At 42.8% G+C, this 24797-nt stretch overlaps 2 protein-coding genes across 2 annotated transcripts in view; both read left to right on the top strand.

Moving 5' to 3' along the window:
* The window catches only part of lipea (lipase, hormone-sensitive a), a 29632-nt gene extending 23950 nt beyond the window's left edge, over positions 1–5682 (top strand). Inside the window, exons 10-11 of the mRNA XM_075449189.1 lie at positions 3172–3542; positions 4300–5682. Coding sequence (XP_075305304.1) covers positions 3172–3542; positions 4300–4566 — 638 coding nt within the window. The 3' untranslated portion in view covers positions 4567–5682. The remainder of the gene's footprint in view (positions 1–3171; positions 3543–4299) is intronic.
* A 1032-nt stretch (positions 5683–6714) lies between these two features.
* Positions 6715–24077, top strand: LOC142368329 (putative ATP-dependent RNA helicase ddx6). Its single transcript, XM_075450477.1, has 13 exons — positions 6715–6885; positions 10606–11661; positions 11739–11843; positions 13476–13605; positions 13686–13832; positions 14981–15075; positions 15160–15282; positions 15360–15488; positions 17557–17673; positions 17774–17837; positions 18010–18111; positions 18730–18946; positions 20824–24077. Exons 2-12 carry the CDS (start codon positions 11419–11421, stop codon positions 18939–18941), a joined length of 1467 nt encoding a protein of 488 aa, XP_075306592.1. The 5' UTR covers positions 6715–6885; positions 10606–11418; the 3' UTR covers positions 18942–18946; positions 20824–24077.
* The last annotated feature ends 720 nt before the right edge of the window (positions 24078–24797 follow it).

Here is a 24797-nt window from a genome sequence, read left to right on the forward strand (position 1 = left end):
GTTGCACCAAGGGGATAAGAACAACACTTACCATTTTCCATCGCCTCCAACAAAGACGTCGCCGAATCCACGCCGTTCGCCGGGCGGTTCCCGTAAATGCCGTCCATTTGGTCGAACCACTTCCATGTCTTTCTGTTTGACCCACTCCGGCTGTTGTGGTCCTTTACCTGCCGGTAATCACTCTTCAGCTTGTCTCGGCACTGCTGAGAATTCCGGTAATAGCCATGGTTAGCCATCAGCTTGGCTTCTCATTTCGTGTTGCTCCGTCCAGTTCCTTCCTAATGCGGTCCTCGGCCACCATACAGAAAGGTCTGCACCTCACTCACTGTCCATGGGCTGGCTTTCCTTCTCTGGTCTTCCATATTCGTAGTTCTGTTTATTCTCTGTTGCTCTCGCAGGTGTGTTTTCATACATGGCGGGTGATAATTTAAAGATCCCCGAGCTTTGTTGCGTGTATGACGTAATTTCACCTGACCAATCAGTGGACAGCACTGATCACGTGACGTTTTAGCACCGACTAGTACCGACTAGACCCACCTCTGAAGCAGGTACTTGCCGGGGCTAGAAATTGTAACGGGTCCCACCTTCAACCCGCGGTGGAAAAGCTCCCAATCAGGGTAGAGTGGGACCGTGTAGAGCTGTATAGTTACAAAAATGTTCGGTGGAAAAGGGGCATATGTTTCTCGGCTGGCCTGGGAACGCCTCGGGGTCCCCCCAGAAGAGCTGGAGGAAGTGGCCGGGGACAGGGACGTCTGGGTCTCTTTGCTCAAGCTGCTGCCCCCGCGACCCGATCCCCGGACCAGCGGAAGATAATGGATGGATGGATGGAGAAAAAAATCTCAATGTGAGGTACAGAGCTACTCCAACGTGCTGCCACCCTCAGCGGCGCATTCTTATGCAGCAAAATTTTCTACATCTTAACAGTTCAAAAACTGAAATGATTCAAATTGGTACTTTACATCAAATTCAACAACAAAAAATTCTCAACATTACCTTCTCTGGCCAGAACATTTCTCTTTCCAGTATGGTCACCAATCTTGGTGTTATATTTGATCCACAGCTCACCTTTGAAAGCCATATTAAGCATATCTGCAAAATTTCATTCTTCCACCTCCGAAATATTGCAAAACTCCGGCCCTTACTCTCTCTTTCTGATGCAGAGAGGCTCGTCCGTGCCTTTGTCTCCTCCAGACTTGACTGTTGCAACGCACTTCTCGTTGGGATTCCTGGCAAGAACATACAGAGATTACAGTATGTTCAGAACTGTGCTGCCAGGATCCTGATGAGATTGCGTAAACATGAACATATCACCCATCTTCTCCAATCTCTTCACTGGCTTCCCGTCTCTGCCCGGATCACTTACAAAATCTCTCTGCTCACCTTCCACTGCCTGCATGGTAATGCACCATCTTACTTAAAAGACCATCTCAACCTTCACTGTCCTTCACGCTCTCTCCGTTCCTCCAACACCAACCTTCTTCACACTCCCAGAACTCGCTCCCGCACCATGGGAGACCGGGCCTTTTCCTGCGCTGCCCCTCGGCTGTGGAGCGCTCTGCCTCCACATCTGAGGGCTCCACAGACTGTGAAACACTTTAAAACAGGCCTGAAAACCTTTCTTTTTACCCAATGTTTTTAATGATCTCCCTTTAAATGCTCTATCCTGTATTTATTTCGTTTTTGCATTTAAAGGACTCACTACTTTTATTTGTGTGTTTTATTTGCATTTTACTGTCCCTGCTTTTGAACCTAATATCTGTCTTTTTGTCCCACTGTAGCACTTTGAGATTTTATTGTAAATGTAAAGTGCGTTATAAATAAAATGTATTATTATTATTATAACCAGCAGCGGCCTGAAGGGGGCGCTCCCCTCCGGCTTCTTCATGTGTTTTCTGAACAGCACGCAGGATAACACAGAGCAAAGGTTTGTTTCCCCGCTTCCAGGAGCGGGGAAACAAACTTTTCACAGGCTTTTATTTTGTAAAAGTCTGCTGCTGTCTGCTGCGGAACCGGAAAGGAAAGTAATCGGCGGATCCACCAAACATGGAGTAGGGTACGGAACTTTTACTCGGCCATTTTCATTTTAAAGTTCTTCCAGACGGCGGAGTCGACAGAACCAAAGTCTTCTGTAAACACTGCCAAGTTGAATTGTCTTCTCACCGTAGTAGTTCCAGTCTAAAATATCACTTAAAGGCAAAACACACAACTGATAGCAGCAAGTCATTCAAGGAAACAGACAGTGGAGCGAGGCTTCTACATAAAAACTACAGAAAGATGCTGATGTTAAAAGTGTGTTTGCACAACAAATGTTATGGCACTTTCATTCATATGGCAGCACATTTAAAATAAAACTAAATGCTAAAGGCTATACACTACTTTTGGATTCATTTTTGGATTTTGCGTACAAATGTGATTAATCGTGATTAATCAGGGAAATCATGTGATTAATTAGATTAAAAATTTTAAGCGTTGCGCAGCCCTAATTAATAAATAACAAGCTTTACTTGATCAGAATAAAGTTTCATAGATATACAGAAAACTGTACAAAAGTCTTGATCCAGACTTCATTAATCTGTGTTAAGTTACAAAATTAGATCTGAAGTTCTGAAAAACTCTTTAAACATTATGAAGCAGTTTGGAGGTTAAACCCTCCAACCAGCAGGTGGCGCTGCTGCTTTCAGCTGAACTGGCTGTAAAGTGGTGGTTTACAGCCAGGAACAAACTACCAGCAGAACTGAAATCAGCCGCAACTGGAAGCACTTTTAAATCCAGGTTAAAAACATTTCTCTTTCGGTGTGCTTATGGTTGAGTTTATATTTTTCTTTTTCTTCTTTGATTGCTTTTAAGTGTGTTTTAATTTTATTCTATTTTTTTTTCTTTTTAAATTGCTTGTTTTTATGCTGCTTTATGTTGTTCTTTTAAATCTTTATGTAAAGCACATTGAGTTGCCTGTGGTATGAAATGCGCCATATAAATGATTTTATTTGTTTCTCTTTATATTCTTTTATGTATTTTAATGCATCTTACACTCACTGCGGCAATGCTTTTATTTTATGTAAAGCACATTGAATTTTTTGTACATGAAATGTGCAATACAAAAAAAATTTGATTTGATTTTTGATTTGATAAATAAAGATGCTTTGCCTTAACCGGAGCCGCTCTGTGTTCCAGGTGCCGACTTTCAGACCCTGCAGCCCGCAGAGGGAGGAGGCAGTCTGAGCGCTCTGGGCCGGGACACCGCCCTGCTGCTCAGCGACCTCACCCAGAGCGCTTCCAACTGGCTCCAGTCCTTTCTGGACCCCAACCGGCCTTTGGGGGTAACGAGTTCCCAAAGAGGGAACGTGGCCCGCGGGGATCCTGCTCCCGCCTCCACGCCAAACTCAGCGGATTTCATCCATTACCCGGACGGCTTCATGCCGCTGCGTTCCGAGTGCCTGGCGTTCGTCCACCCGACCTCCTGCCCCATCGTCAGGAACCCGTTTGTGTCGCCCCTGCTGGCTCCGCCCAGCCTGATGAGAGGCCTGCCACCGGTGCACTTAGTGGTAAGAAAGAGAGGAGGCTCCAGGGCTGTGTTCGAAACCGCCTACTACATACTGCATACTACATACTGCATACTACATACTGCATACTGCATACTGCATACTGCATACTACATACTACATACTGCATACTACATACTACATACTCATCGATCAGACAGTATGCAGAGCGTTTACCCACAATGCATTTCGCTCCTGCCCGAGCCGAAATCAGCCGGCCTGAAGCTGATTTCCCTTAAGCTCTAAACTCTGTAAACTTTAGCAACATTTGAAACATTTTCAGGCGAGAAAGTAGTCGTTTAGATCCCCAACATGTTGAAAACCTGACAAAATACCGGCTGTTTACCATTTCCCACGAATTCGGCGCTACAGCTAGCCGCAGTGAGCAACGCACTTCCGGTTATTTTCACAAAATAAAATACCCGTTGCCTTTTATTATAGGGAAAGCCATTACGATACAATTGGTGCTTTTATTTTGAAAACAGGAAGTGAACCTACCCTCGTTGTAGCTAGCTTGAAACTGCCGTTTTGACAGGAAATGACGATCGGCGACGTCACGTTACGTTGCATCTTGGGCAGTTTGAGTATGAGTAGTAACCTCATGATGCATACCCAACATTTCCGAGAATCTAGTATGCATCCGGGAACTTAAAAAAAGTTAAAGTAAGTAGGAGAAGTAGGCGGTTTGGAACACAGCACATGTTTCAGCTGTCCTCTCCATCCTGATTCTCAGCTTTTCTGATCCTCCCTGTGCGCGCAGGCCTCGGCTCTCGATGCTTTGCTCGATGACTCCGTGATGTTCGCCAAGAAGCTGCGCGCCATGGGCCAGCCGGTGACCCTGACGGTGGTGGAGGACCTTCCTCACGGCTTCCTCAGTCTGTCACAGATCTGCAGGGAGACGCAGGACGCCGCCGACATCTGCGTGGCGAAAATCAGGGAGATCTTTGAGCGGGACGGCTCCACATCCGCCCCTCACAAACGGCCGAAGCTGCAGGAGACTTTCCAGAGTCCTGGCTCGTCGGGCTGATCGCTCCGATGAGACGGCTATAATAATGACGTTGTGAACTGGACGGAACAAACTGGGGTTACCACGGAGACACACAGCACTTTAAACTTGTACAGCAGCGCGTTTTCTGGAGCAAATAAGAGCTAACATCATCCTAACAAGGTTCAGATTTAGTTGCACAGCGAGAATAAACTCACCTGTTGGCTTCGATTTATCACCTGAACTCAGGTTTTGTGCCTTTAACAGAATTTTACTCAATAAGAGACTTTATATGATGACAATAACCAGGATCAAAGCTTATCATGCACATTATATTGGTATCATATGACCTGATTTTGGCAGTTGGTCACATGTTTACAGCTCGTTGAAAGGAACTTCATGGAAAATCACTCTTAGTTGTTACATTTAAAGCCTGTTTTGAATCTAAAATCCAAGGACTGTTTGTGCTGATTTCAGGCTGTTGGAAGGTTTTTTTGTTTTCATCTTTTTTATGGAGGAGCGGTGAGGTTTTCCTCCCAGATCTTTACCTTCACAGTCACTGAGGGGATCATGGGAGGTTGATCCAGTCTACGTGTGTTTTTGTTTGGACTTGGAGAAGGTTTACAACCGCGTCCACCCAAGGATTCTGCTGCTCCTCCACAGAGAAAGGAGTCAGCTGAGGTGGTTCATCTGGTTGGGATGCCTCCTGGGAGGAGGCCCAGAGCTCACTGGAGGGATTATACATCCCATCTGCCCTGGGAACGCCTCAGCGTCCCCCAGAGGGAGTTATGTATAACGTGTCACTCGACCTCAGTCTGTTACTCTGTCTGTTAACAACACATATGAGCATTGGCTGTATATTCAGATAAAATATCACTGCAATATGCATTAATATGGAAAGACAACACTTTATCACCGTTTGTCTTGGTTTATTGTTTATTTTTCGTCTTTTTTCAGCAGCTTACCTTCATAACAAGGAGCAGAGAGCCTTAAACTGCTACTGCCATCAACAAAATGATCATCTTTTCTTCACGGAACTGATAAATGTGAAGTCAGACTGTGTAAAGATTGATTACCTGCAGCAGGATCTGTCGCATCACTGCTACTTTAGAGGTTGATTAGGCAGGTGGTTTTCAATAAAAAGGAGATTTAAATTCACCCTAAATTACTTTTCTTTTTTTTTTTAAATACAGCTCGAGATTAAGCAAGTATTAACAAACGAAAACTAACAAAAAAAGCATACGTATATATATATATATATATATATATATATATATATACATATATATATATACATATATATATACATATATATATATATATATATATATATATATATATACATATATATATACATATATACATATATATATATACATATATATATATGTATATATATGTGTGTATATATATATATATATACATATATATATATATACACACATATATATATACATATATACATATATATATATATATACACACATATATATATACATATATATATATATATATATATATATATACACACATATATATATACATATATATATACATATATATATATATATACACACATATATATATATATACATATATATATATATACACACATATATATATATATACACACATATATATATATATACACATATATATATATATATATATATATATATATATATATATATATATATATCCTTAATGATCATAAACTATTATCAGCCTTTTAGATCGCTTTAAATCAAAATTTATTTTTGTATATTTTTGTACATTTCATGTACAAAACAGTTCAAAGTGCACCACATAAAATAAAAGCATTGCAGCAGGAAGTGGAAGAAGCATTAAAAATACATAAAAGAATGTAAAGAGAAACAAATAAAGTAATTTAAATGAATTTAAAAACAAGCAACAATCCAGACAAATTAAAAGATATTGTGCATATTTCATGCATAGACACATGAGAAAAGAAATGTTTTTAACCTGGATTTAACAATGTCTGTTTGTCTTTAATAATACAAGCTTTACTATAAAATGTCAGTGCGGTATATTTTCACTGGAATAACTTACAGGCCCTCTTATTTCCGCTGATCCAAACCTGCTGGTCACCGTGTGCCTTCGAGAGGAACTGCAATAAGCAGGTGTGGCAGCAGGGGGCAGCAGCGTCGCGGAGCAACATATCATAAACAAGAGGGAGACGCCGAGGAAGAGGGGACGAAGAAGAAGGCGACCATGTTGATTTAAAAGGAAGAAGAAACACAATAGAGGCGATTTATTTCAAGAAAAATTCAGCAAATTCATAAAGAAGTTGTCGATCCATCGCATACTGATTATCGCTTGTAAAATAACGAAGAAATTAAGGTACGTTTGCGGATACTTTAAAGCGTCAGCTGTCTGTTAAAAACACTCATGATGTTGTGTGCAGATTAGCACAAAGCTAACGTTAGCCGCTGGACTTATTTGTGCTAAACTAGCCTTAAGGCTAACTATACCTTCTAGTTCGTTGTAGCGTTGACGACACAACTTCAACGAACGTAACGTTGGCCACGATTGAGGAATTTAAACTTTAAATGTGTATTGATATATTTCCTAAAGCAGGAGCGTGTTAAAAAATATGTTACGAGTGCTGCTGTTTAGCGATTAGTTGTAGCTGTTCTAGCTAACTCGGTTAGCCTAGCGCAGTTAATGTTTCCCCCTTGACACGCAGTTGTAACGTCATGTTTGCGCTACTGTTTTATAAATAAAACTCACTTAATTCTATCTTGATTTAACTTTAAATATTGCCGATTGTTTTGTAGAATTGATTATTATTATTATTTTTTTTTTTTTTAAACGCCATTTAAATCACGTTGGCTGGAAACTGATAAATCTGAGCGGGTCGACGTTTTGTAAGTCAGAAACTCGACGTGAAGTTGTTTTGATGAAACGTCAGCAGCTTAAACTAGCTGCCATTTGTTTAGGTCACAGTTTAATCGGGTCAGTTTAACCTGCGAGTTCACCTGTGGATCTTAAAACCATTATGTAGCAACGCTAAAGCCTTTCGATGCTCTCAAGTCGGTCATTAAGCGTCAGAATAACTCAAAATGTGTGTTTACTTGCAGTAAAAGTAGCAGAATGTTGACTATTGGTAATAAATTAATGGAGACAATAATAAAAAAGTTTTAAAATGAGACTGAAAAAGAAAGTGAGATTTAAACTAAATTTAAACGCTTATTAAAACTGAAATCAGTGATCTGTCTGACCTGCAAATCTAAGTTTTAGCATCAATATTTACATCTCAAAACGTGGATTTGATGTCTGTTTTAAACACAGAATTATACATAATACAGAACTTTGATTTATTGTTAAGATCTATGTAAAAATAGTACTCCGACTTTCAGTGAAATTTAGTTTTGGAAATGTTTTAAATATGTGTTTTAAAATCGAATAAAATATGATTAATTCTATTTTTATTTTTATATAAAAGCACCTTCTTTTTACTGACATTTCTAAGATAAAAACTTACTTTCAGAGCACAGAATCAAATTAACCACGTAAATATTATGTTAATTAAAACATTTATTGAGAAAATGAACAGGATCTATGTGAGAAACACAAACTTTGTACATTCTTATCAAATGAAATGAAAACGAGGAAGTTTACAGCCTTCTTTAACATCTTATTTAGCTCCCGTGTTCTTCCACTTACTGTGTAAAACAAAGAAAACAGCCGTGTTCATCTTTTCAGTAGTACATTCACCCCTTAAAACACGGTACACAAGTAATTGTGTCATGGTGCGATAGGCGGATCCCCGGATCCACAGAACGGATCAGAACCATTAATTCTGCCCTCACAGCTGCGTTGTTGCTGCCCGAACATCAGATGGGCAGAAAGAAAAATCTTAAGTTAATAGTAAGAATAATAAGATGGTCAAGTCCAGTTTTCAGTATGTGGACTAATATAGGCTGCGTATGAGCAGAGGAGCTTATATCAGAATCCTTTTGTGTTGTCATCATAATCCTGAAGCTCTACGACAACAAGTGTCACATCTTTTTCTCGGCCTTTTCCTGCAGAGTTGAACAGATATTTTCTCACTTTTTCTTAGCTGTAGCTTCCATTTCACAGTTGTTGTTGTCTCGGTCTAATCTTCTGCGTAATCTCACAAATACGATGTGTGCTGGATCAAATGATGCGTGTAAAAGTGATAGTTATGATTTAATCATCATATCTGATCTGTATGGAATCGAATTGTTATGTGAATATAGCCTTAAAGGTGATGTATTAGGGTTCAACCATCAGTGCTCCAGCAGGGCGTTGGTGAAGGGTTAGTTTCTGTGTGTCTGTTGGCTGAGGACACGCCTGTGTTTACCTGCGTTAGCTGCCATCAATACCTGGACACCTGCTGTGTGATTTAATGCAGAAACTCAGACATGATGAAGCTGTTGCTCCAGTCAGACCAGAAACCCTCCAGCTGTACATACAGATACAGATAGTTCCTCTGTTGATCCCAGAGGGAAACAGGTTAGCATGTAGCTGTAAGCTAGCAGCAGATGCTAGCAAACAATGCTTTCTCATCACCAGTAATGGGCCAAGCCGGATATGTACCAGGGTTGTGTTTTTGGGGAGTTTTACACCCAAATACATGCTCCCAGGAACAGAAAGAAGGGATTTTTACTGAATATGTCATCTTTAATATCAGATATTGAAACAATTTTGGGGCTTCGGACTGTTAGCCTGATTTAAAAACTAGCTTAATTCAACTATTTTACGACATTTCATACAATAAACGAATGATTAAGACGCCAAACGGCTTGCTAAATTATAAAAAATGATTGATAAGTTGGATTTAAATCTTGTGCTTGGGTTTATTTCAGGAAAATATTTGAAAACCTGGTAGTTATGATCAGAACTGAAGTGGAATAAAAGATTTATGAGAAAAAAACGGAAAAAATATTAATATGTTTTTAGGTCGTTTTAAAGGGGACAAAAATGTCCCTTTTTTTTTAAATCAGACATGGCAAAAAAATTAAAAATCTCTAAAAATCAATGTTGTTGCTAATCATTAACATATCCCAGACCATAATTATCCCAGCTCAATAATTCCACTTTGCATTCCATATTTTGAAAATACTGGCACCTAAAGGCTTAAAATTTGGGCTAAAAAGGTTCAAATTGGCATCTAAAGGGTTAATTTTTTTAAAATAATTGAAAACCTGGTAGTTATGATCAGAACTGAAGTGGAATAAAAGATTTATGGAAAAAAAACCAAAAAATATTAATAGTAAGTAAGTAAGTAATTTATTTGTACAGCGTCTTTCGCAGACCAGGGTCACAAAGCGCTTTACAGGTACAGTAGAAACACAGAGTTAAGAAGTACATAAAAGTATAAGTTTAAAAAGGCCAAAGCAACTCAGTCACAATCATAGCAGCCCAAGACAATTAAGAAAATTAAGACAATTAAGAAAATTAAGAAAAAACCTGAACAAATAAAAAGGTCTTAAGTTGCCTTTTGAAGGCGTCAACAGACTCCATCGAGCGCAGAGAGAGCGGAAGATCGTTCCAAAGCCTGGGAGCAACAGCCTGGAAGGATCGGTCTCCTCTGGTCCGGAAACGCGTGCGTGGCACCATCAGAAGATTCTGATCCACAGACCTCAGAACCCTAGCTTGGGGTGTAAGGCTGGATCAGATCTCTGATGTAGGGTGGAGCCTGACCATGCAACGCTCGGAAAGTTAAAACCAAAATTTTAAAATTTATCCTAGAGGAAACTGGTAGCCAATGAAGAGCTTTAAGAACAGGAGTTATGTGAGTCCTCCTATTAGAGCGGGTCAGAATAATGATGTTTTTAGGTCGTTTTAAAAGGGGACAAAAATGTCCCTTTTCTGAAATTAAGGAGTTTTTTTTTGTTTGTTTTTTTTACAGAAATTGGCGTTTACATCATATAAACCAGTATTTAAAGGGTTACATTTTTTTAAATAAGCTTAATTCAACTATTTTCTGACATTTCATACAATAAACGAATGATTAAGACACCAAACAGCTTGTGAAATTCTAAGAAATGATTGATGAGTTGGATTTATATCCTGTGCTTGGGTTTCTTTCAGGTGGCAGGTCTGCGTTGTCGACCTGGATTTAGTTTTTGGGAGGCGGCGGGTTGGACAGGACCACGCTCTCACAGTTCAGACGGAGCTGAAAGCCTGCGGCGGCGCAAAGGAAACGCACACTGAAGACTCCACAGGGGCGGGAAGCTCTTTGGCTTTGGACTAAGTTCGCCCTTGCAGGATCTTTTATTTTTTTCCACACATGGAGCGACTTTTCCCCACGCAGTGGAAATAAAAACACATTTACAGACTACATGATTTTTCGGGGGAGAACTTGTACAAAGTTGGACTTCCTTTTCTGAAGAACAGGGATACTGAGCAGCTCTTATGAACTCCAAGTGGAAACAAGACATTGCTGAATTTAGAAACTGAAGTATTGAACTGAGATTATATTGAAGCTATTTCCCCAAGTGCAGATTGCCTTAGTTGTTCTATTTCAGGACTGGAACCGCTTTGATACTTGTTCACGTATAATTTTCTATATTGTGGATGAGTATATTCATGCATATGAATGCATATTTCTCTTCATTTTGAAGAGCTGTTGTGTAAAAAGGTGTCTTTGTTGTTGTGCGTCAGTCACTCTGTTGTTTAAGGGGACCGAACTGCACGTACGTGTTTGTGTATATGTAAATACTACAAACCCTCCTCTGTTTAAAGGTTTTTGGGAGGTTTAAGATAGAGAATCTTTTTTTTTTTTTTTTTTTTTTTTTTTTTTTTTTTACTTTCAAAGAGAATTTTTAAAGACAAAAACCTAAGAGGCAAAAAATCTTAATACTTGGAAGAGATAATAAAAAAAGAGAATAAAAAATATTAAAAATGGCCACCGCCAGAACAGAAAACGTGGGGCCGGTCGTCATGGGACTGAACAAGCAGAACGGGCAGCTCAGAGGACAAAGCAAAGCCGCCGCGGTGCCGCCGGCACCCACAACGCCAGGCAAGAGTTTGGGGGGTCCCCAGAAAGCAGGCGGCGCCCCTCAGGAGGGCGGAGGCATCAAGTTCGGAGATGACTGGAAAAGGAGCCTACAGCTGCCCCCCAGAGACAACAGGGTCAAAACCTCAGTGAGTCCCGCTTTAACCCCACAGCATCAGGGTCTGTACCCGTTTGTCTTCTGCCTCTGACCGTCTGTCCTCTGCAGGATGTCACGGCCACCAAGGGCAACGAGTTTGAAGATTACTGCCTCAAAAGGGAACTCCTGATGGGCATCTTTGAGATGGGCTGGGAGAAACCGTCACCCATCCAGGTATGCTCGCTTTTAAATCCTCCTCCTCTTTCCTTTTACTTTGAAGTAACAGATGAAACAAAAACCACAGAAGGAATGTTCAGAAATCTAAATCTACAGAATCCTCCAAGAGGAGGAATTTCTGATCATTTTCCTCCACTCGGTCACCATATTTGATCCAGTCTGTCCAGGTTGTGTTTGTTACTTTAGTCTCTTCAAGTCTCGTGTTCTTTGGATCCAAAACTCACCTTTTAGGCACCTTAACCCTAATCCCTGATAGGGGACATTTTTCTCCACTTGGGGTGTACTTTTTCCTCTAATTTCACACTGGAAATAGTGATACTCATCATATTTGGTCCAGTTGTGCATTTTTGACTATTTTTTTACACATCAATGCGTAGAAGAAAAAAAAAAAAAACTCCCTAATTTCTGAAAAGGGACATTTTTGTCCCCTTTTAAAACGACCTAAAAACATCATTTTTTTCCCACTTTTTTTTTTTCCATAAATCTTTTATTCCACTCCTGTGCTGATCATAACTAACAAGTTTTCAATTATTTAATTTTTTTTTTAACCCTTTAGATGCCAATTTGAATTTTTTGCCCAAATTTTAAGCCTTTAGGTGCCAGTATTTTCAAAATATGGAATGCAAAGTGGAATTAGTGAGTAGGGATAATTATGGTTTGAGATATGTCAACGATTTGCAACAACATTGATTTTTTTAGGGATTTTTAAAAAAAAAAAAAAAAAAATTTTTTGCTATGCCTGATTTAATAAAAAAAAACCTTGATTTCTGAAAAGTGACATTTTTGTCCCCTTTTAAAACGACCTAATAACATTGTATATTAATATTTTTCTCCTTTTTTTTTTTTTTTTTTTTTTTTTCCATAAATCTTTTATTCCACTTCAGTTCTGATCATAACCACCAAGTTTTCAATTATTTTAAAAAAATTAACCCTTTAGATGCCAATTTGAACCTTTTAGACCAAATTTTAAGCCTTTAGGTGCCACTATTTTCATAATATGGAATGCAAAGTGGAATTATTGAGTGGGGATAATTATGGTCTGGGATATGTCAATGATTAGCAACAACATTGATTTTTAGGGATTTTCAATAATAGAATATTTCACTTTGCACTGCATACATTGAAAATACAGCAGTTTTTGTGTGTGTTTTTTAACAGAAATTGGCGTTTACCTCATATACACTGATATTTAAAGGGTTAATTTTTTTGAAAATAATTTAAAACTTGGTGGTTATGATCAGAACTGAAGTGGAATAAAAGATTTAGAAAAAAAAGTGGAGAAAAATTTTGATGTTTTTAGGTCGTTTTAAAAGGGGACAAAAATGTCCCCTTTCAGAAATTAAGGTTGTGTTTTTTTTTGTGTTGTGTTTTTAAATCAGGAATGAGGGTTAATACTATATAATATAATAAAACTTGACACGTGATGTCGTACCTGAGGAAGAAAGGCCTCTATTGGCCCTGTTCAGCCATGGTCATATTAGTACGTTTTTATCTTAAAGGCCTGTTGTTTTTTTTTTTTTTCATTAAATTGGATCATTTTGTGGGCTGATGGGGGAACAGAAGGCAGCAGAGAGCTGGGAGTTTTCTCTCAGGCTGAACTCAGAAGGTGACTCTGTGGTCTCTCCTCAGGAGGAAAGCATCCCCATCGCGCTGTCTGGGCGAGACATTCTGGCTCGAGCCAAGAACGGAACGGGGAAGAGCGGCGCCTACCTGATCCCCCTGCTGGAAAGGATAGACCTGAAGAAGGACCACATACAGGGTGAGGCGCTGTTTTTAACCTCCTCTGACCTCGTGTTTTCTCCCTTTTTGTTTCTCAAAGCTTCTGGTTCTGCTTTGCAGCCATCGTGATGGTGCCCACACGTGAGCTGGCGCTGCAGGTGAGCCAGATCTGCATCCAGATCAGCAAACACCTGGGAGGAGTCAAGGTCATGGCCACCACGGGAGGCACCAACCTGCGAGACGACATCATGCGCCTGGATGAGACCGGTAAACGTCCACGCCGGCGTCCTTTTAGACGGTCCCAGATACTCCCTCAGATCTCCAGAGGAGAGCTCTCTCCTGGACGTCTGTGGCGTCGTAATTTCGCCACATTTCTGAGCGGTGACGTATATTTTTAGCTAGAAAATAATCAGAGTGAACAAAAAGAAAGTCGCCAGATCAGAATCAGAATCGCTTTTTATTGCCAGGTATGTGGACACACACGAGGAATTTGACTCCGGTTACACCTCACTCTCTTTAGTGCAACAATTACAAAAAAATAGACAAAAAATAGACATAGAACAAGATTAAATCAGAAGTGCAAATTGGTGCATGGTGCAAGGATGAAACACTGAAGTCCGGTTTTAGCTATCAATATTTAGATCAACGTCCACGTTTGCTTTTATTTTGTAAAAGTCTGTTGCTCACAGGCTTTTATTTTGTAAAAGTCTGTTGCTGTCTGCTGTGGAACAGGAAAAGAAAGTAATCGGCGGATCCACCAAACATGGAGAAGGGTACGGAACTTTTACTCGGCCATTTTCATTTTAAAGTTCTTCCAGACGGCGGAGTCGACAGAACCAAAGTCATCTGTAAACACAGCCAAGTTGAATTGTCTTCTCAGCGTAGTAGTTCCAGTCTAAAATATCATTTAAAGGCAAAACAGACAACTGATAGCAGCAAGTCATTCAAGGAAACGGACAGTGGAGCGAGGCTTCTACATAAAAACGACAGAAAGATGCTGATGTTAAAAGTGTGTTTGCACAACAAATGTTATGGCACTTTCATTCATATGGCAGCACATTTTAAAATAAAACTAAATGCTAAAAGCTATACACTACTTTTGGATTCATTTTTGGATTTTGCGTACAAATGCGATTAATCGTGATTAATCAGGGAAATCATGTGATTAATTAGATTAAACATTTTAATCGTTGCCCAGCCCTAGTTTTAAATGTTTGGAAGCTAAGGTGCAGAAGGGACAGAAGTAAGATGTTAGGAAGCAGAGAAGGAATAAAGATGGCTACCCGCCTGAGTCTAAAGTGGGCGGGGCCAAGATCTCCTATGATGTACCGACAGCCAGCGGAGGGAATGATTTATGATCAACAAGCTTTTCTGGAGTCCAGTTGTTGTCTCTCACACTCTGATTCTGTTCTCAGTGCACGTGGTGATCGCCACACCTGGTCGGATCCTGGACTTGATAAAGAAGGGCGTGGCCAAGGTGGACCGAGTCCAGATGATGGTGATGGACGAGGTAAATTAAAAAAAGGTTTTTTATATAAACGAGTCGTTTCCTGTTGGGTGAAGCCGGCTGACGGCGCTCTGCTGTCATCCTCAGGCGGACAAGCTGCTGTCTCAGGACTTCGTGGTGCTCATCGAGGACATCATCAGCTTCCTGGCCAAGAACCGGCAGATCCTGCTGTACTCTGCGACCTTCCCCATCAGCGTTCAGAAGTTCATGGTGAGAGTCTCACATCCACAGTTTCTACATGTTATCCCCGCAGGACTGTAAATGTGTTGACTCCACCTGTCCAACAGGCCAAGCACCTGCAGAAACCCTACGAGATCAACCTGATGGAGGAGCTGACTCTGAAGGGCATTACTCAGTACTACGCCTATGTCACCGAGAGGCAGAAAGTCCACTGCCTCAACACGCTGTTCTCCAGGGTAAGAGAGCAACTCCAGATACATTTCTGAATATGTTTCACATATCACAGGTGTTTAGATGTTGAAAATCTACTCTGCAGCTTAAATCTGATCATAGTTCAGATGTTTTACGGTTCACTTCTTCCTCTTTTAGCAGTTTGTTTAATTCTTCTCCTGGAGAAGGTCGTTAACTAAAGTGGTGAAATTGAGGGCGATGCTAGCCTAGAAATCTAGACGCCCCTAGCGGCCGCAAATGGAATTTGCTCTGGGGCCAGTCTAGTCACTTGTGGTCGTTTTGCAACGTTCCAAATCAATAGTTGATCGAGCCAATCAAATCGTGAGGAGCGGGGTCGGAGGCCGGGCTACCTAGTGACGACAGAGGTGCGACGTTTCAGTGTGTAGTTCCAGAGAGAGGTTAAAAAAAAAAAACTCTCTTTAGATTTATAGGGAAACGAAGTAAACTTACATCTGAGAGCAATCCCCAGTCAATTGCGAGCATGATGTACCAAAGACAGCGGGCCGATCTTCGTCTCAGAGCTGACAAAACTCTCCGGTAAGGCATTTGAACGGTCAAATTCCGTTAACGGGACGAGAGTAGTCAAAACGGCAAACCGGAAGTGCATTGCTCACTGCGGCTAGCTTTAGCAGCGCCGAATTCGTGGGAACAAAATTGTAAATAGCCGGTATTTTGTCAGATTTTCAACACCTTGGGGATCTAAACGACTACTTTCTCGCCTGAAAATGTTTCAAATGTTGCTAAAGTTTACAGAGTTTAGAGCTTAAGAGAAATCAGCTTTTCAGGCCATAGACTACTGACCACAATGTACATTCCGTCGCGTTGACTACGTAACACTTCTTCATCGCTCTGATTGGTTGTTGCGCCATCCTATTGCGTGGCGTTAAACTTGACAGACAGCCGTATATCCCGCCCACACTGCTATCCAGCGTTACTAGACCCCTGTACAGCTATTTGCTGTACGGGCCTGGCTTGCTAGGCTAGGGCGATGCCAGTTATTTTGACCATTTTCTTTCTTCCTTTAAAGTAATGAAACGGTTCCGCCTATTAATTAATGTATTAATAATCCTTCATTATAACCTTTCACGTGAGAAAACGCCCCTTTTAGCCTTTTAAACTATCACTGACTGACTTTTTGCTGCCACCTAGTGGACATTTGCTGAACCTGCAGCCTCTGTTTCAGGCAGGATGAATATCGGCTGGTGTGCCTGAAAATAAGTCACCTTTGACCTCAGATTTACACAAACACGACGTTTTAAAGCTCAACGCTGAGCGGGACACGCGTATTACACGTACAAGTATACTATCGAACACACTGTGTTGTGTACGTACATGCACGTCCTCAACGACGCGGGGCATGATGGGAGGCCCAGGAGCATCATGGGGGTTGACTCTACTGCACATACTCTATGGGCCGCATAACGCGGAAGTCAGAATCTTTTTTGGCGTATGCGCCAGGCGAGCAACTGCATTGAAATCAACGGTGGCCATTTTGCAGTCCGTTATCCAGTTAATATAATACATCCATGGTCGTTCCACTCTGTTAGCTTCCTTCTGTTCTCTGCTAGCTTCCTTCTGTTCTCTGCTAGCTTCCTTCCGCTCTCTGCTAGCTTCCTTCCGTTCTCCGCTAGCGTCCTTCCGTTTTCTGCTAGCTTCCTTCTGTTCTCTGCTAGCTTCCTTCTGTTCTCTGCTAGCTTCCTTCTGTTCTCTGCTAGCTTCCTTCTGTTCTCTGCTAGCTTCCTTCTGTTCTCTGCTAGCTTCCTTCTGTTCTCTGCTAGCTTCCTTCTGTTCTCTGCTAGCTTCCTTCTGTTCTCTGCTAGCTTCCTTCTGTTCTCTGCTAGCTTCCTTCTGTTCTCTCCTAGCTTCCTTCTGTTCTCTGCTAGCTTCCTTCTCAGCTAACAAGCCGACTGATTTCCATTTAAATGCTAACGTGAAATGTTCCGCTCAGTGGACTCGACATGTGAAGCGGCTGCTTTCTGTAGCATTGACATTGTGCTGTTGAAACATCGATGTAAAAAGGAATAAGGTCAGAACATGTGATCGATCCTGCTTCTCTCTGTCTCTGCATCGCAGCTTCAGATCAACCAGTCGATCATCTTCTGTAACTCCACTCAGAGGGTGGAGCTCTTGGCCAAAAAGATCACTCAGCTGGGCTACTCCTGCTTCTACATCCACGCTAAGATGATGCAGGTGAGGTCCGAGCTGGAGCTGGTTTCATGTAGATCAGACTGAACATGAACCGAAGCTCTGACTCCTTTCTGTGTTCATGTGTTATCTGGTTTCTTTGCAGGAATACAGAAACCGCGTGTTTCACGACTTCAGAAACGGGCTGTGCAGGAACCTGGTCTGCACCGGTGAGTTTTCCCCTCAAACAAACTCACTCTGGAGTTATTTACCCTTTGAACTCTTTACTTTGAACTCTTTACCCAAACTGACCCGATGAGTTGCCTGTACGTGCACGGCGGTCCTCGGCCACTTTATTTCATCGATGCTGCAGCTCTGACGTGATCCTCTGTGATCCAACAGATCTCTTCACCAGAGGAATCGACATCCAGGCTGTGAACGTGGTCATCAACTTCGACTTCCCCAAGAACGCTGAGACGTACCTCCATCGTATTGGACGATCAGGTTTGTCGGGAGACTTTAGACTTTTCCCTGCAAACAACACGTGTTTTAGCTTTAAATTAGCTTTAAATGAGGCCTGTCGTTGGTTAAAACCACTTTTATTTCAGTCTTTACAAACGTTTTCTTTTTCAAATCAACAAAAAAAATCAGAAGTTAAATCAAATAACTGAATAAATAATCGACTGAAGGCCGAGCCTTCTGTCTCTGAAGGCCGAGCCTTCTGTCTCTGAAGGCCGAGCCTTCGGTCTCTGAAGGCCGAGTCTTCGGTCTCTGAAGGCCGAGTCTTCGGTCTCTGAAGGCCGAGTCTTCGCGTTCTGAAGGCCGAGTCTTCGCGCTCTGAAGGCCGAGTCTTCGGTCTCTGAAGGCCGAGTCTTCGGTCTCTGAAGGCCGAGTCTTCGGTCTCTGAAGGCCGAGTCTTCGGTCTCTGAAGGCCGAGTCTTCGGTCTCTGAAGGCCGAGTCTTCGGGCTCTGAAGGCCGAGTCTTGGCGCTCTGAAGGCCGAGTCTTCGGGCTCTGAAGGCCGAGTCTTCGGGCTCTGAAGCTGTTTGAAACGCCTGAATTTAGTCTTTGTTCTGTTTTATTTCCATTTGCCCCCGTATGACCCAAACTCCCCGGTCCTCAGGGAGGTTCGGTCACCTCGGCTTGGCCATAAATCTCATCACCTCAGAGGACCGCTTCAACCTGAAGGCCATCGAGGACCAGCTGGTGACCGACATCAAGCCTATCCCCAGCAGCATCGATAAGAGCCTCTACGTGGCCGAGTTCCACTCCGGCGCCGACTGCGAGGCGGAGGAGGCGGAGGGCAAAGCGGGACGCCAGCGGGACAGCGCCTAAACCAGGTGAATGTTCCGGAAGCCTCAGTCTGCATGAACGCAGCGTCAGAGAGCCGAGTGAAGCTGACACCACGGGAAACATTCAAGCAAACAGATCGGTTAGAGCTCCGTTTGTGCTGCTTTGCTTTCTGAGATATTAAAGATTATTTTTTAGGTCATCCAAAGGTCACCATCCCCCCATCTTGCTCCAAAAAAACTAGAGTAGTCTACTTTTTTAGTGCTCCGTTTGTGCCGTTAAAACTGGCGCTTGTGCTGCTTTAATCTCTGAGTTACGTTTTACTTTCAGGTGATCACATGACCTCACTATATTGATCAGGGGGCTGCAGCCTGTAGTTATTGGCTGTGTTCGAAACCGCATACTTCTCCTTCTTCTTCTACTACTACTCATACTAACTTTTTGAGTTAGTATGCGAGTTTGAGTAAGCGAGAACTTCCCGGATGCATACTAGATTCGCCGAAATGTTGGGTATGCATCATGAGGTTACTACTCATACTCAAACTACCCAAGATGCAACGTAACGTGACGTCGCCGATCGTCATTTCCTGTCAAAACGGCAGTTTCAAGCTAGCTACAACGAGAGTAGGTTCACTTCCTGTTTTCAAAATAAAAGCACCAATTGTATCGTAATGGCTTTCCCTATGATAAAAGGCAACGGGTATTTTATTTTGTGAAAATAACCGGAAGTGCGTTGCTCACTACGGCTAGCTTTAGTAGCGCCGAATTCGTGGGAACAAAATTGTAAATGGTCGGTATTTGGTCAGGTTTTCAACACGTTGGGGATCTAAACGACTACTTTCTCACCTGAAAATGTTGCTAAAGTTTACAGAGTTTAGAGCTTAAGAGAAATCAGCTTCAGGCCGGCTGATTTCGGCTCGGGCAGGAGCGAAATGCATTGTGGGTAAACACTCTGCATACTGTCTGATCGATGAGTATGCGGTTTCGAACACAGCCTAGGTGTTTTGTTCCACTAAGTTCTTTTCGCCACTTCAATCAGTGGGAAGTTGTCGGATATGTTGCTAACGCAGGAAAGAACAGAAGGTAATTTTTTTTTTTTTTCTGCAAATATCAGTGACATTAGCCTGATAATGAAGTTGTATGTATTTTACGGAGTCAGTATTTTTTGATTTATTTTATTGATGGTTGGCAAGGAAACTGGTGCATTACCGAACGACTTAACTGGTGACAAGAAAGTGCCGGAACACAACCGACTCAGAACCAAAACGGTGATTACAGTCAGCACCAGGGGACATTAATCGTCTCCTAATCAGGTGAAGTCATGTGATCGCCTGAAAGTAAAACACAACACTGACCAGTAAGCAGCACAAAAGAATTAAAGTAAAACTAGATTTAGTTCACAGATTTGGAAAAATCTCAAAAAGGAGAAGTTATCAGATAATATTTTGTTATCCAAAATTAACACATATAACCCTTGAGTGACCCTTGATTTCCTTGCAAACCATCAATAAACTAAATAAAAAAATACTGCCGACAGCCGCGCCTGTTACGGTGTTTGCTGCTCGGTCTGCACGGTCTGCACAGCAGGCAGTGATACGAAGGGAGAGAAAATTTGTGAGGTCTGACTTTTTCCTGGAGAACGGTTTTGTGATGCAAATGTATTACTCTGTTGAACGCATATTGTTTTGAGAAGCAAAACGCTTTATCTTTTAGCAGGGGATAAGAAAATGTTCATAAATGATGTTGCTGATATGGGATGTTATACAGCTTCATGTCAAAAGAGGCGAACTATCCCTTTAACTCAGAGATTAAAGCAGCACTAACGGAGCTCTAACCGACCTGTCTGCTTGAGTTTTCCACCTGGGTGGGGCGTCGGCTTCACTCGGCAGCGTCAGAGCCGCCCTCCTAACCCGGGTTTCTCTTCCAGAACATTTCGACACGCCGGGCTTTTGCAGAGATGCCAGCGCTTCGGGCAGTTCTTCACCTTCATCCTTCGTTTCTGAGCCCGTCGACCGGATGGAACGGCTCGTTTTTAGTTTCCAGCTTCTCGTTGTTTTTCCAAACTGAGCGTCTCAAACTGTTTGTTTTGCACCAAACGCCACCCGGACCCGGACCCGGGCTTGGGCTTGGGCTTGGGCTTGGGCTCCTCGCCTCTTCGGTCGCCGGCCGCAGCTTCTGGCCCGTTTCTGCTGGTCGAGGCGCGCTTCCACCGGCCTCGGTCATGTCCACCCACACTGCTGTCGACACTTAAGTGCCTTACCGACACCGCCCCCTCCATCCTGCTGTTCTTCTGTCGCGCAGCAGCAGAAAACGAGCACAAACCACACGAATCCGCGTTCTTTTAAACCTCCATTATGCAAGTGAAGGCGACAGAAACGCGCTCCCAGCTGCGTCCTGAGAACCAACGAGGACGTTTGGTTTCCATGTGAGCGTTGCAATAACAAAGGGCAGCTTTCCTTAGATAGTGCGTGACTGTTTGCCCCCCACCCCACCCCCCCAGTCTGAATTAGTCCTGAGGAAAAGAGGGCGGAGCCTGCACAGGTTCCTGCGAGTTCTCCTCGCTGAAGGTTATCTTGTTCTACATCAAATTAAGAAATAAAAAAATGTGCTATTGAGCTGGTGAATCCTGTAAATCTGCGCAGCCGGTCAATGGAAGTCCGGGTTTCGTACCTGTAGCGCGGAGAGATGATGGAACTTTACGTCCGGCGGTTGGTGCAAAACAACCATTTGAGTCGGTTTCCTTTACCTCCACATCCAGATGTTTCAGTTCTTGAGGAGAAAACTTTTTTTTGTTATTATTTTTTTTATTTTTTTTGTTTTTAAGCCCGGACGTGACGAAGCTGAAGTTGGTGAATGTATTTTTGTTTGTTTGTTTTGTTTGTTTGTTTGTTTTGTTTGTGTTGACTCTGCAGCCCAGTGTTAGAACGCCTGCGGGCTCAGGTTGGAGCCGAGAATCGAACCCTCGCGGGTGTGGGGTCTGTGCTCGTGTGGAAGAGGAGGAGACGCCGTTTTCTCTCTTAGGACATAAAAGCACATCAGAGAGTGTGTCTGAAAAAGTTGGGAACAGATTTAGCTCCAAGATTTCAGACCTTCAGAGGTTGGAAAATGTTCCTGCTCACAACTCAAAGTTCCCACACTGTCTGTGAACCTTAAGTCACGACTGTTACGTCTACCTGGGCTGTCTGCCCTCTGATTGGCCCGTTGCTGTCAAATGAGACTCCTTCAGGGCGACCCGCAGCGTCGGAGCTTTGGGTTTTCTCCTCGGTGGCGCCTCAGCCCGTCGTCCACGCGCACAGACCCGGCCCACGCGCACAGACCCGGCCGCCGCCGCTCCGACCCGAGCCCGCCGCGTTGCTGCTGCTTTCGGGACCATTTTTTTTGTTTCTGAACTCTGGACGTGAAACTAGCCTGAAATTAGGCTGAAACTAGCCTGAAATTGGGCTGCAACTAGGCTGCAACTAAAGTTTCACGGTGGGGGGGCGGTTCCTCTCTGCAGCAGCGACTTTCTGTTTCTTTGTTTTTCTGATTCTGAACCGTGTTTTGTGAGGGGCGGACTCTGTTTTTGACGGCAGAATTGTAGCATCTCTGAACAGGCAGCTGTGACTTTTTGTCCTCCCCTTACAGAGCATCAATCACGTTGAAAAAAAAAAAAAAAGGTCATTTCTGCTTTTTTTTTTTTTAAGGTTTATTTTTGTTGCTTAAAGCAGTTTTGGTCGGGGCTGGGAGGCTTCGGCACTGGGTAACTTAGCAGACGTGTTTCATAAGAAGCATCTTCAATAGTCTTCTCTCTGGGACTTAAATGATAAAGAAGAGATTTTGATTTATAGTCGTTTTTACGCCAAAAAAAGGAAGAAGGAAAAAAAAAAAGCTGTTGCCGCCATGATTTAAGTGCCAGAGAGCGTGAAGTCGTACAGACGCACTGTGACCTCCTCGTGTTTGCGGCGCCTCCATCCCGGCGCCGGACGAGGGGTTTTCGAGTCACTTTCGGGCAACGGAAAAAGTCGTAAACGATTCGCCGTTTACAGTCGTTTACAAGAGAGAAAAAAAAAAGAAAATACTTTGCTTCACGGACGCAGGAGGAAGGTTTTATTTTTCCCTTTTTTGTTCATGGAAATAGTTTCAGGATTTACTTTGAAGCAAAACCAAAAAAGAGGAATGTGGCAGAGGTGTGCGTCTGCAGCTGGGAGCGGGACCCCCGCCCGCCGCCTCCGAGCACGGCGGCGCCGGCGAGCGGCTCCTTCAGACCAGCTGAGTGTTTACATCGTCAGGGAGGTGATTTTTTTTATTTTTTTTTATTTTTTATTTTTTTTATTTTTTTATTTTCTGTTTGTCGACGGCGTTCCTGAAGAAATTTCCCATTTTTCTCCCGTGTTTTGTGTTCCGATCGCGTCCCTGACGGTCGTTTCATCATCTTCTCTGTGATTGGTTCAAAAGTCAAGACGATTAAATTTGAGTTGGACGAAGAAAAGATGTTTTTCAGAGCTTCGGCCCAGAATTAGTAAAAACTTTCAGATCTAACTGAACAGAATGAATCCAGGAGGCGTCACAGAGGAGCTGATGATGAATGTAGGTGTGAATGTTGACTGTGTGTGTGCATGTGTGCGTGCATGTGTGTGCGTGCACTCTGACGTGGAGTGCTGGGGGGTGGGCGGGGCATTGGAAACGGGTGGGGTTGGGGTACAGACGGGTGGAGCAGAAGTACAGAACACCCTGACATGAGGCAGAATTAACAGCTTTATTTCTTCACCAGCTGAACCGGAGCTGAAATTTAACGTGAACTTTCGCGGCCGGTGAGCCGTCACGTTTTTTTCGCTGAGTCGTAGAAAAACTGCTGTCACCATTCCTAATTGGCTCTAAATTGGCTGAGGGTAAAGTTGTCACAGTTTCTAAAACATGGATCAAACGCAGGAATCCTGCTTTCATGAGTTTATCAGTTTTCTTTGGGCCTTTTTTTACCCCCAGAATGGGTTTTCAGCTCCACGTGATTTCCTTCACTTTGTACCAGAAACCCTGATCAGGAAGTCAGACCCCCAAAGATTTTTGATTGGATGAGCTACAAACCTGTCATTCCAGTAACTTTGTGTTGTTCCAGCGATTCTTGTTGACAACTCTGCCCTCTACTGTTGTAACTTGGAAATACATGCAGGGGCTTTAAAATTCAATAAATTGACCTAAACTTTACTTTGTTGTCGGCTTTTTATTTCACGGTCTGAGAATGTTACGTTTATTCCATCTTCTTCACATCATAATGTTTATTTTTTTTGTTCATTCTTTGATAGTTGAGTCAGATTTGTTACCTTGACGTTTGATTCCTTCCTTTTGTCTGGACAGAGCAAATGAGCTGAACACATTCTTCAACAGGTTCAGTTCAGGAACAAGCTCACCATCCTCCCATCCTGTTCCCAGCCAAAGAGACATCCCACCCTCCTCTGACCCACAGCTTTCCTGTAACATCTCCACCTCCACCTGAGTCATGGATTCTTCTGCTTCCACTAGTTTGTCTTCAACCAAATCAGGAGATGCTGCTGTCCCCTTTGCCTCCCCCTCCCACTTTTCTGTTTCTAGAAGTCAGGTGAAGAGGCAGTTGGAGAGACTGAACCGGAACAAGGCTGCAGGTCCAGATGGTGTCAGCCCCCGAGTCCTGAAGGCCTGTGCAGAGCAGCTCTGTGGGATTCTGCAACACCTTTTCAACCTTAGCTTGACCCAAGAGAAGGTACCACTGTTGTGGAAGACATCCTGTCTGGTTCCGGTACCAAAGAAAACTCATCCTTCAGACATCAATGACTACAGACCTGTTGCCCTGACATCCTACATCATGAAGGTCCTGGAGAGACTCCTGTTGACCCACCTGTGTAAGCAAACCAGCACATATCAGGACCCCCTGCAGTTTGCTTATCGCCA

This window comes from Odontesthes bonariensis, chromosome 18, assembly GCF_027942865.1.
Source record: "Odontesthes bonariensis isolate fOdoBon6 chromosome 18, fOdoBon6.hap1, whole genome shotgun sequence".
Taxonomy (NCBI): domain Eukaryota; kingdom Metazoa; phylum Chordata; class Actinopteri; order Atheriniformes; family Atherinopsidae; genus Odontesthes; species Odontesthes bonariensis.

Coding starts and splice junctions, on each gene's coding strand:
- LOC142368329 (XM_075450477.1), top strand. CDS start 11,419: ATGGCCACCGCCAGAACAGAAAACGTGGGGCCGGTCGTCATGGGACTG. Junction 11,662..11,738: donor ACAACAGGGTCAAAACCTCA/GTGAGTCCCGCT, acceptor TGTCCTCTGCAG/GATGTCACGGCCACCAAGGG. Junction 15,489..17,556: donor TCAACACGCTGTTCTCCAGG/GTAAGAGAGCAA, acceptor TCTGCATCGCAG/CTTCAGATCAACCAGTCGAT.